Raw genomic sequence first — 12505 nt, forward strand, 5'->3', positions numbered from 1 at the left:
TAGAATCAAATAGTGCTGGCTTTCACTAAATAGAAGGAAAGGACCGTAGAGCTGAGATTTCTGTTTCCACAGATCCCATTGATTTTGGGGTTGACAATCTCAAGTTTATGGCACAACCTCAATCGGACTCCTTGTTCCTTCAGGGTCTAAGTGGTGCAAGAGTTCCTATTAAAATATATATACAAAGTCGAGTCCCATTATTATGACCACCACGTAATATCCTGAGTAACCGGACAGCGGCTGGATGGGCTGGGAGTCACTGAATAAGTTGTTTATAGGTTGTCTCCGGTATCTGGTACCATGCTGATTGTAGGGTGCATGGGGGAGGATCCATAGAGCGAACACAACGATCGAGGTGGTCCCACAGATGCTCAGTTGGGTTCAAGTCCAGGGAAGTACTTGGAAGTCTTAGTCGTGCTCTACCAACCACTGTCGGACATTTCTAGCCGCGTGACATGCTGCATCCTTCTACTTCGGAGACCCATATACACAGTACAGTTTGCCGCACTGATGTGTTAGACACACGTCTGTTAGCCCTGTGGTTAGTATTCATGATGAGCTGCTCCACTTTGGTGTATCGGTCGGCCCTCGCGTAACTTTGTAGGGGACGTTCACCATTCACAGGTAATGCAATCACATACTAGACAACCCATGACCGGTGCAGTCAGTCCCTGGGGTCAGCCACAGTGGTCACTTGCCACCAAGCACATGATCCTGTTTAAAGACCAAAGTATAGCGTTGGCGGGGGGCTCGAAAGAGCCAACTATATTGGGGGGTTTTACAGGATAAAATGGGATATCTGTACACAAGTGGGCATTACTACTATGTGGGGGCAGAAAGACATTTTTATTGATGCGTCCTTGCCCGCTCAAGTTGGGTACCATTCAATATTTGGTTATGGGGCCAAGCATTATCTAGTTACACCCCTGATTAGTGACATCACTTGTGATGTCACCGGAGCTTTAATCAGTCAGTTTAAGGGGTTGTAGCACAATTTCAAGTTATCCTTTATCTACAGGATTAGGGATAACTCACTGTTCACTGGGGGTCTCACCACTGAGACCACCACTGATCTAGAGAGACTCCCGCGTCCTCCTGACCTGTCGCTGAGGGTTGGTGTTGCTTCTCCACCCACAATGACATCACTGTGAATGAAGTGCTGGCCATTTCAATGGGGCTCATGGAAATAACAGTTGCGCCACTCGGGTATCTCCGCGGTCCCATTGAAAGTGAATGGACACTAGTGCATGGCGACCAGCGCTCCATTCTGTCTGCTCCTCACTGCAGAGGGTGCAGTAACCCTGCCGTGAGGAGGAGGAGGACATGGGACCTCCATTTTCAAGATGATCGCAGATCTCAGCAATGAGATCCCCCGTGTGGGTAGGGAATAACTTTGTGGTACAACCTCTTTAAGCAAAACTACTTAGAAGCCAGTTAGCAGAATGCAGACTGCTGTATAATGTAGCTGTCAGTAATCCTCATGCTCTTGGACATTCTGGAGGTTTGTTTCGATGGTCCTACACTTTATCTGTCATACATGACAATTATTCTTGCGTGATGGCCACGATCTCTACACCTGTATCCTAACCTGGCGATGAGATAAATATACAGCCCCCCACCAAATGCACCGTTCAGAGGTATCCAATGTGCCTCCATGATGTCTATAGCCCATTATAATGACTTCTGCAGTAGGACTCAACTGGTGGCATTGGAGTAGACCGTCCAATATCAGACCTGTGCACTGATTTCTATACATACCACCATCCTGCCTATATCTAGCAGACCATCAGGCATTTTTCGGACCCTACAAACGACCTCTTTAAAGAGACTCTGTGCCCATCTTATTGCAGGCCTCACTGGGAGCACCATAAGGTAGTGCCGGGAGAGGAGACAGGGCCATTCACAAGACACTAATCTACCAAGGAGGAAGATCATCTGGCTAGGCAATCGCCCCCAGCCCACATCCACCAGCCCCCCCCCCCCCCCATCCCCTACAAGCTGGCGAATGGGTCGCATGGATCACACATAGTTAACACCGACCATGAACCTACCGATAGCGCATTATAGAAGAGAACTATATTACTAACTTCTAAAGACCTTCATCCAGTCAACCGTCCATCAAAGCCCAAAACAAAGGAACTTAAAACATGCGTCAAATATGGGTGGCTAACTGGAAGCCAAGAAAGTTCAGCAAAGTCGAAGGGCCACGAAGTAGAAGGACCCGTTAGCTGGACCTGTATCTACTGTAACATAGAAGTGTTGGAGGAGGCAGCAAGGCACATGGTGTATCTAGAATGAACATCATCAGGTCACAGACACGCACGGCTCGGCAAACATATCAAAGGCCGGACGAGTTGTTTAAACGCCGATGCCAGCTACAGCGCTCAGGAACGTAAACGCTCTTTAACCATGTCTTCACCAACCCGGCAGGCAGAAATATGAGAACACGCAACGGGAGAGGACTCGATATATGTTCCTGGATGGTCATCTCGTAGGTCCCAGAACTAAGAGGTCCTCAACAATGATCTCAGTAATAATGCAGGGACTGTGAGAAGGGCGACCGCCGCAGCCACGGAGGAAGACAAATGGTGGCCTCTGCCTCACTTGGCAGAACTTCGATAACCCCTGGACCAGAAACGTCAGCCAGACTGTTCCCAAAGTTGTGCCAACTTCTGAGCCTGAATCAGCGATGTTTACCAGCTATTGGGACATGTATGTAACTTCTCTCCACTCCGTAGGGTGTTGTCTCTTTCCTATATACTTTATGAACACGTGTAGGTCTTGTGCTGTTGATAAATATTGCCCCAGGAATCGAGACATTCAGGGTGCAACTTCTTAATATACACCCTGCCTCAATACTGCTCTTGTTCCAGATCGCGGGGCGGCTGGGTAGCCAGTTCTGTTAATCGCTCCTCTACATCTGGCCCAAGAACCTGCAAGGTCGCCTATTGGCCGGGGCGAAAATATATTACGTGCAAAGGGTGCAGTTGTGAAGCAGGGTCCGAGGGTGGGCTGGCCGGATAAGGGTGGTAATATGGGCAGCAGGTGGCGGCGCTGGGATATAACGGGAATTGTCCCATAGAGGGCGTCCGGTCCCAAGCTGCCCCATAATAGGGGGCATGCAGTGCTGATAAGAGTGTTACCGGAACAGACCACATGACTCCGTGGGATGATCGCGAAACAAGGTAACAAAGTCCTTATTAACCAACCTGGCAGCAGACGTAGCTCTACTCAGGCTATAGGTACGGTTCAGACAGGTACAGGTGAGAGGGGTTGGTGACCGCGGGATATCATGATGAGCTTTCTCTCCCTATCTGACCGGCAGGACTGATCTCAGGTGACATTCGCACCTTGCGCTTCACCCAGTGTAACTAAGCAACCCTTTGCCCAGCGTCTATCAAGTCCAATGTCTGCAAAAGATTTGAGGCATAGGCCTGGGGTGTAGGAGCCTGCAGCATGCTCCATAGTGACTAGTGGAAACGAAGCACTCAAAGTTCTCAAGTCCCTAGCCCGTTTTTTCCTATAGAGTACGAGCGCAGACTTCCTGCTGTGATGTGACTAGCGGGCCTGCATAGTTCCTATTAGTCCCTCTGTTTGTGTGTACACTGGCGGCTTTTACTGAGGACCGACCTCACTTACGGAATCCTCAATATGCGTTGTACTGTAGTGGGCTAAGGCGTCTTTCAACGACGGCTCCTCTGAAGAATAGTAGGACAGCTCAGACTTGCTCTTTCTCTTGGGGGTCTTACCCCCCTGCAGCAATGTCTCCAGCTGTAGCCTCTGACAGTCGGTAACCCTATGGATCTGTAGTTCAGCCTACTGTAGACCATCAGAAACAGTTTGGGCAGAAGCACTTGGCCTACACAGTTCTTATGCTGCCCTCTTCCCAACTTTGTAGAGAGGGACTGTGTGCGCCTGCTGAAGCACTCTGTGGCCTCCTGTGCTGTCTCCCGTGGTCTCTGCACACTTTGCACTGCAGTCCCTATGATCTGGACCCCCCTGGAGCTACTCTCCCAGCATGCGGCTCCTGCACTCTCACTGTCCCTCCCCACTGTGCTGCAGCAATAATTCTCCCTCTTGGTGGGGAGTAGCAAATCCCACCCAGTCCTTCTTGGCACGCTCAGTGCACCTCAATTCTGGTCTGTTGCAATGGCAACTCCATAGGGGAGCCTATAACAGTACAGTAGCAATCCCCAAACCCGCCTTACTGCTACACCCGGGCTCTGGAGCCTTAGGGGCCCATAAAGTCTCTCTTCTCAATATGATGAGACCAGTACTATAAATGATGCAGTAGGGGGACCTGTTACATATTTTATATTGGGGCCCAGCAGCTTCTACGTACATCACTGCCTATTAGGCTATGTTCACACGTGGTGGATGTTGGTGCGGATCCACGTCAAAATCTGCACTCTGCCTACCAACTTCCGACAGTTAGCGCCGGTGCCCGAGAGGGCTCCATAACCCGGTTGTCCCACAACCCTTTTATGTCCCTTGCTGGTGAATGATGGCACTATGTCAGCGATGTCCATGGAAAGCCTGCTGGTTCCATCATACCAACGGGAACAATACAGGATATAAGATATAGCGGGACCTGAGCCACCAGAGGAAATGGAAACCTCCGTCAGCCTTGTTCTATGTGGCATGGCCTCCCAGCACGGGTCTTCTGTACTTCCCTGCATCCTTCCTGCTCTGCGTGGATCTCCCGTCATTCTCTCCATTCAGTCCTCTCAGCGGCTAACCGCTACACGTTCTTGCATCACTCATGATGTGCGGAGAGGAAAGAACTGCCGTAGACCCCTCTGCTCTAAAGGACACGAGGCACAATATACGAGGTCCGGCATGTCATACTCTTAGGGCGCCTTCAACCCAGCGAGAGAAAAGGCAGGATTGTGAAACCAATGAGTTTCACTGATTTCATTCTCAGCCGCAGCAGGGGATTCTTTAATCTAAGGTGAAAACATCTCGATCCTCTGCAGCTGCTGTGACAGCAGTGGCAGGGGATTCCTTCATCCCCACCCGTAGTCCCTTCATCACTGAACACTGTGACAGCAGTGGCAGGGGATTCCTTCATCCCCGCCTGGAGTCCCTTCATCACTGAACACTGTGACAGCAGTGGCAGGGGATTCCTTCATCCCCACCTGGAGTCCCCTCATCACTGAACACTGGGACAGCAGTGGCAGGGGATTCCTTCATCCCCACCTGGAGTCCCCTCATCACTGAACACTGTGACAGCAGTGGCAGAGGATTCCTTCATCCCCTCCTGGAGTCCCCTGATCACTGAACACTGTGACAGCAGTGGCAGGGGATTCCTTCATCCCCTCCTGGAGTCCCCTCATCACTGAACACTGTGACAGCAGTGGCAGGGGATTCCTTCATCCCCGCCTGGAGTCCCCTCATCACTGAACACCGTAACAGCAGCAGCAGGGGATTGAGTGATGAAGGGACTCCCCGCAGACCCTTACCACTAAGACCCGCCCACTTGAAAAAAAATTTGGGGAAGCCAGAAGTTTAAAAAAAAAGAAGCTGAAATATCTGTGGTGTGTACACAACCTTAAAGTAGATTCACATGTGGTGGATACACTGTGGATATTTCATCAGGATTGTGGGAGTAAGATCCACTAAATTACTATAGAGCGAAAGCAGTGCGGCAGAAAAACTGCACCGAGATTGATTTCTGTCTTATGAATATGCAGCATGTCGGGTCGTTCGGCAGATTTTCACTGAAAATGTGACTTTTTGTGAGGCAAAGTGAGTAAAATCCATTGCGAATCTGCAACAAAATCTGCATGGAATTTCGCCTCAAATTCTGTCAGAAATCGGCGCCGCGTTACCTGTGCGCCGTTCAGACAGAACTTTAAAGGGGTTTCCCAAGACATAAGAAAGGTAAATGGGCTTACAATGAAAAAAAATAATTGAATACTCTCCTATCCCGGTGGCTCCCATCCAGCCCGGCGCCCCGATGCCCGACACACGGAACCCAGAAGAAGCAGCGGGTGGTCACATACCATTCATTGTGCACGCTCAGCCAATCACAGGCTTCAGCAGTGATTCTGTTATGGCCGCCGAGGCCTGTGAGTGGCCAACTGGTCACGTGCACAATGTATGGCACAAGACCCCCCGATGTGTCTTCCAGGGCCCTTGCGGTGGGCACCGGGGTGCAGCGTTAGACAGGAAGCCACCGGGATAATTGAATATTCAACTTTTCTTCATTTTAAGCCAGTTTAACTTTTTATATCCCAGAAAACGCCTCTAAGGCTCTTTTACATGACTTGATTTTCAGGCACAAATGTTTTTCTGAATGTTTGTTTTCCTAATCTTTGGGCCGTGTAAAAGGTCCAATGATTGGCCGATGGGCGATCATTGACTTTCAGCAAAGTTTTATCTATAACGCACACACAAAGGGGCAGATCCATGAGTACAGACCATAGGTGTCTACATTGCCTTTAAGACAGACCATTCAATGACATAGTGAAACGCCCTTACCTTCAGTGAACGCCTCCCACTGGTACAGACGACCCATGAACTCCTGGTTGTTGAAGGTTGAACATTGCAGAGTTCTTGCGTCAAGTTGACCAACTGGACATGGCTGCAAACCAAGAAAGGCAACATCAATGTTAGCATGGAAAATGTGCACAACGTCTTGTGTCCATCAGTAAAGCCAACTCTACAACATTAATCACAGTGGTATTCCGAATCTATATAGCCTTAGAAATGCCCTTCACAGATATAGACGAAATTAAAATAGATACCTTTATTAATAACTTGTTTAAAATTAGGGCCACATAAATCAAATAACAAACACTGACATACGTGGACTAACAACATGAATCGTGCTGTGTGACTCAGTGACCGGATGGAATAAGGGTCTAGGTTCCCCCCTAGGTATCCAGTCAGGTTAACCCCTATTAGCAGAATTGGGGGACTGGGTCACTGGTTTATAGCGGTATGTCACAATAGGAAGGTTCCCAATCTAGCGTGGCTGGTTCCCAGCCGGAAACCCCTTGACCGTTATTATCGCTATTTTCAATAAGGATCATATGGTTGATCAAAAGATCTATGTTACACCATACTAGATACGTTGTCACTTGTGGTACGTGTATTTTGACGTTAATAATGGGGGAATTAGACCCCTCAGTGGATGATCGCTCAGATATTAATATAGGTGTTCCAACGTCAATGACTGGGTAGTCAATCAGTGCTCACTCAAGCATTCTTTTCATGTCTTGAGATAATTCCTCAGCAGGTAGGTGACTACTCAGATGGCTTGCAATGTTTCGGCACTTATAAACGTATTGCTTCAAAGTTGTGTATTGATTTCACACAGCGAGTGACTGCTCAAGTATTTAGTGTACGTATTACGAATGGTCACTATAGTGGTCACTTAGACGTACATCAGTTTGGAGCAACGGAATAATTACTCCAAGAGTGCGTGATCACTTCCGTGGCCATTCGTTTGTTTTGTTACAGAATTAATTTGCTTAAGGGATAGGACATTAGCTCAACGCGTTTCTCCGTCCCTGTCTGGGGCGGTTCTTCAGGAGCAGGGCCGAAAATTGCCCTAAATTCTATGTAATAATCCCTATGAATCCTATTTTAGTGAATAAGACCCTTGTTGGTAGTCCTTGTTTTTATAAAAGGAAATAAGACAAAGGTTCTCCTCCTAATAGTTCCCTAGGCTCAAAAATTAAATATGGAGGGTCGCTTTGCTTGATGAAGATAGCAAGCGGACCGATGAAAGCCTACAGGAATATTGACTTTACTAATTGCAGTGAGACCGGTTGTATTGTATGATTCTCACGGCAAGTAGAGAAAAGTCGCCGAACACGACTCCCCGTTTTCAGAAGGAATCTCAAGGGACGATTCCCTCAAAGACACGATTTGAGTCGTGCCTCAAAAAATAATAGAGGGCTAGTCCCATAGACCTGTAGTTTCGAGTCTATAGGTACTGGATCGGTGCCCAATTACAGCCTGTGGCCTGTAAAAAGTAGTCTAATAGGGTTGGATCAATCATCCAATACGCCAAAAAAATAAGTAAGTAGTGCTGCCCCAAATGTCGGACAGGGCTGCGTAGCCCTACTAGTAAGGGGAGTCAAGCTGCAAGAGGAAGAGAGGAGAGATAAAGTGCCTGCGGCTCTGATGGTGAGCGGCTGGCAATGAAGTCCCAGAGCTCACAGCAGGGATTAAAAAGGGATATAGCTCCTCCTAGTTCCGGGGGCTTGTCAATGGTTAACCAATCTGTTCCCTGGTGGGGCGGGTCTGAGCTTAACCAGGTAATTGGCAATGCATTCAACCCGATAAACCACTACCTATGTTATCTGTTGTGGTACCAATTCTAGTCCGGATCGTAGCGCTGTTGGCCCAGTATCTGCCATGACCTAGCGATTCTTTCATAGAGGGCTGCGATCGGCGGCATAGGTACGGATGCGGCACTTCCGCGTCCCATGCTGGAACGCATGCACCGTCGCTTAGTGACGTCATCACGCATAGTGCGCTCCCATTGGACGGGAGGGCGGTACTGCAATGACGCCAATTGGGTACTGTGTCCGTGGGCGGAGAGAATGTTATAGCGAGGACATCCCTTAGGCAGCCTATGAGTGGTCAAAGCCGCTTTGTCGCTGCCTCCTCGAACGGTATACAAACGCTTCCGCGTTCCAAGCTGGAACGCATCCTACGTTGCGGAGTGACGTCATCGCGCACGCAAATCACCGCTACCCCCAGGGGGGCGGCGGCGCGATATCGTCACTGGCCGACTGAGCCCGTAGGTGGAGTATACAAGTAAGAGGTATACCACAGACACAGACATTGTGGGCGTGGTTGCACTTCTGTTTCTCCGCCCCTAGATGATCGGTGTGTCAAAAACTGGTAGCAGATGGAGTACAACTCAACAGATAATAAAATTCGCAATGTCCGGAATTAGCTTCCATAAAGGGGCAATGATGGTGAAATCTGCATTATGTTGTAGTGGGGAACGGACTACTCATGGTAGGGAGCTCAAGGTTTATATATATCCCATGTAGTGATAATTTCTGGGATGTTGGTTATGTAAAGTATGTGGACCCCAAATATAGTAATTTTTAATAATAGTCAGGGTTGTAATTTAAGCATACAGGCAGGGAAACAACGTACAACGGCACAATGTATCGCTACCAGCATGCAAAAATATAAGTCATGCGGGGAGACTGTCATGGCCCAGAACAACATGCGAGAGATTTATCGCCAGTTTGTCTGGAACATACTGGACATATATGAAGATAATCCCCTGTTTAACCCACAATAGGGCAGGGAGTAGATCCGACATGGGTCAGGAGAACCGGAAAACAGCGGAAGAGGCAATCAATTTTTTAGGGAGCTGAGAATTTTTTCTTCACATCAGCGATAATCAGTCTAAAGGAAACAGTTGAAATTTAGGGTTGCATTAAGACCTGCGGGGGTTACCGTATTTAGCCTAAAGATCCAGGCCGCTTCTTTTCTAAGGAGCATCTTGTCAATGTTGCCCCGTCTGGCGTTCGTTCGTAGGTTTTCAATTCCCTGGAATTTCAAGTCATCCAGATTGCCATTGTGCACCGTTAGGAAATGGTCCGCCAGTGGTGTTTTTTCCCGGCGTCGAATATTCCCCACATGCCCCAGGATACGACGCCGGAATTCCTGAATAGTCTTACCGACGTAGTTCCTGGGGCACGAGCAAGACGCCATGTAAACGATATTTCGTGTTTTACAGTTAATAAAACTTCTGTTGGAATAGATTCTGTTGGTACTGGCGCTTGTAAACGTCTTGCTTTTCAATATAAAGGTGCACGCCTCGCAATCATGGCAGGGAAATGTCCCACATGGTTTTAGGCTACCCAACCAGTTTTCCTTTGGACAAGGGGTTAGATGGCTCTTGACAAGGTGATCCCTAAGGTTATGACCCCTCCGGAATGTAATCATCGGGTATGTTGGTATGATGTCTCTTAGGTCAGGGTCATTGGAGAGAATGGTCCAGTAGTGTTCCAGGATATGGCGAACCTCTCTCGTTCCTGTATCGAAGGTCCCGATGATCCTTGAGGATCTCAAATTGTTACGTTGTCTAGGGACTAAGAGATCGCATCTCGGCTGTAGTTCTGCATATTTCTGTGCGTCTTCAATTATATCGCTTGGGTAGTCTCTTTCCAAGAAACGTTGCTTCAAACTTTCGCTCTCTCTCTGGAAATCTTGTTCCCTCGAGCAGTTCCGTTTGACTCTAAGGAACTGCCCTTTTCCCAAAAGGGCAGTTCCTTAGAGTCAAACGGAACTGCTCGAGGGAACAAGATTTCCAGAGAGAGAGCGAAAGTTTGAAGCAACGTTTCTTGGAAAGAGACTACCCAAGCGATATAATTGAAGACGCACAGAAATATGCAGAACTACAGCCGAGATGCGATCTCTTAGTCCCTAGACAACGTAACAATTTGAGATCCTCAAGGATCATCGGGACCTTCGATACAGGAACGAGAGAGGTTCGCCATATCCTGGAACACTACTGGACCATTCTCTCCAATGACCCTGACCTAAGAGACATCATACCAACATACCCGATGATTACATTCCGGAGGGGTCATAACCTTAGGGATCACCTTGTCAAGAGCCATCTAACCCCTTGTCCAAAGGAAAACTGGTTGGGTAGCCTAAAACCATGTGGGACATTTCCCTGCCATGATTGCGAGGCGTGCACCTTTATATTGAAAAGCAAGACGTTTACAAGCGCCAGTACCAACAGAATCTATTCCAACAGAAGTTTTATTAACTGTAAAACACGAAATATCGTTTACATGGCGTCTTGCTCGTGCCCCAGGAACTACGTCGGTAAGACTATTCAGGAATTCCGGCGTCGTATCCTGGGGCATGTGGGGAATATTCGACGCCGGGAAAAAACACCACTGGCGGACCATTTCCTAACGGTGCACAATGGCAATCTGGATGACTTGAAATTCCAGGGAATTGAAAACCTACGAACGAACGCCAGACGGGGCAACATTGACAAGATGCTCCTTAGAAAAGAAGCGGCCTGGATCTTTAGGCTAAATACGGTAACCCCCGCAGGTCTTAATGCAACCCTAAATTTCAACTGTTTCCTTTAGACTGATTATCGCTGATGTGAAGAAAAAATTCTCAGCTCCCTAAAAAATTGATTGCCTCTTCCGCTGTTTTCCGGTTCTCCTGACCCATGTCGGATCTACTCCCTGCCCTATTGTGGGTTAAACAGGGGATTATCTTCATATATGTCCAGTATGTTCCAGACAAACTGGCGATAAATCTCTCGCATGTTGTTCTGGGCCATGACAGTCTCCCCGCATGACTTATATTTTTGCATGCTGGTAGCGATACATTGTGCCGTTGTACGTTGTTTCCCTGCCTGTATGCTTAAATTACAACCCTGACTATTATTAAAAATTACTATATTTGGGGTCCACATACTTTACATAACCAACATCCCAGAAATTATCACTACATGGGATATATATAAACCTTGAGCTCCCTACCATGAGTAGTCCGTTCCCCACTACAACATAATGCAGATTTCACCATCATTGCCCCTTTATGGAAGCTAATTCCGGACATTGCGAATTTTATTATCTGTTGAGTTGTACTCCATCTGCTACCAGTTTTTGACACACCGATCATCTAGGGGCGGAGAAACAGAAGTGCAACCACGCCCACAATGTCTGTGTCTGTGGTATACCTCTTACTTGTATACTCCACCTACGGGCTCAGTCGGCCAGTGACGATATCGCGCCGCCGCCCCCCTGGGGGTAGCGGTGATTTGCGTGCGCGATGACGTCACTCCGCAACGTAGGATGCGTTCCAGCTTGGAACGCGGAAGCGTTTGTATACCGTTCGAGGAGGCAGCGACAAAGCGGCTTTGACCACTCATAGGCTGCCTAAGGGATGTCCTCGCTATAACATTCTCTCCGCCCACGGACACAGTACCCAATTGGCGTCATTGCAGTACCGCCCTCCCGTCCAATGGGAGCGCACTATGCGTGATGACGTCACTAAGCGACGGTGCATGCGTTCCAGCATGGGACGCGGAAGTGCCGCATCCGTACCTATGCCGCCGATCGCAGCCCTCTATGAAAGAATCGCTAGGTCATGGCAGATACTGGGCCAACAGCGCTACGATCCGGACTAGAATTGGTACCACAACAGATAACATAGGTAGTGGTTTATCGGGTTGAATGCATTGCCAATTACCTGGTTAAGCTCAGACCCGCCCCACCAGGGAACAGATTGGTTAACCATTGACAAGCCCCCGGAACTAGGAGGAGCTATATCCCTTTTTAATCCCTGCTGTGAGCTCTGGGACTTCATTGCCAGCCGCTCACCATCAGAGCCGCAGGCACTTTATCTCTCCTCTCTTCCTCTTGCAGCTTGACTCCCCTTACTAGTAGGGCTACGCAGCCCTGTCCGACATTTGGGGCAGCACTACTTACTTATTTTTTTGGCGTATTGGATGATTGATCCAACCCTATTAGACTACTTTTTACAGGCC

At 48.4% G+C, this 12505-nt stretch overlaps 1 protein-coding gene across 2 annotated transcripts in view; it reads right to left on the reverse strand.

Moving 5' to 3' along the window:
* Nucleotides 1–12505, reverse strand: part of ADAMTSL4 (ADAMTS like 4) — a 199407-nt gene that overhangs the window by 119928 nt on the left and 66974 nt on the right. For both annotated transcript variants that reach the window (XM_066609238.1, XM_066609239.1), the window contains exon 5: nucleotides 6484–6586. In XM_066609238.1, coding sequence (XP_066465335.1) covers nucleotides 6484–6586 — 103 coding nt within the window. The remainder of the gene's footprint in view (nucleotides 1–6483; nucleotides 6587–12505) is intronic.

Source organism: Eleutherodactylus coqui, chromosome 6 (assembly GCF_035609145.1).
Source record: "Eleutherodactylus coqui strain aEleCoq1 chromosome 6, aEleCoq1.hap1, whole genome shotgun sequence".
Taxonomy (NCBI): Eukaryota; Metazoa; Chordata; class Amphibia; order Anura; family Eleutherodactylidae; genus Eleutherodactylus; species Eleutherodactylus coqui.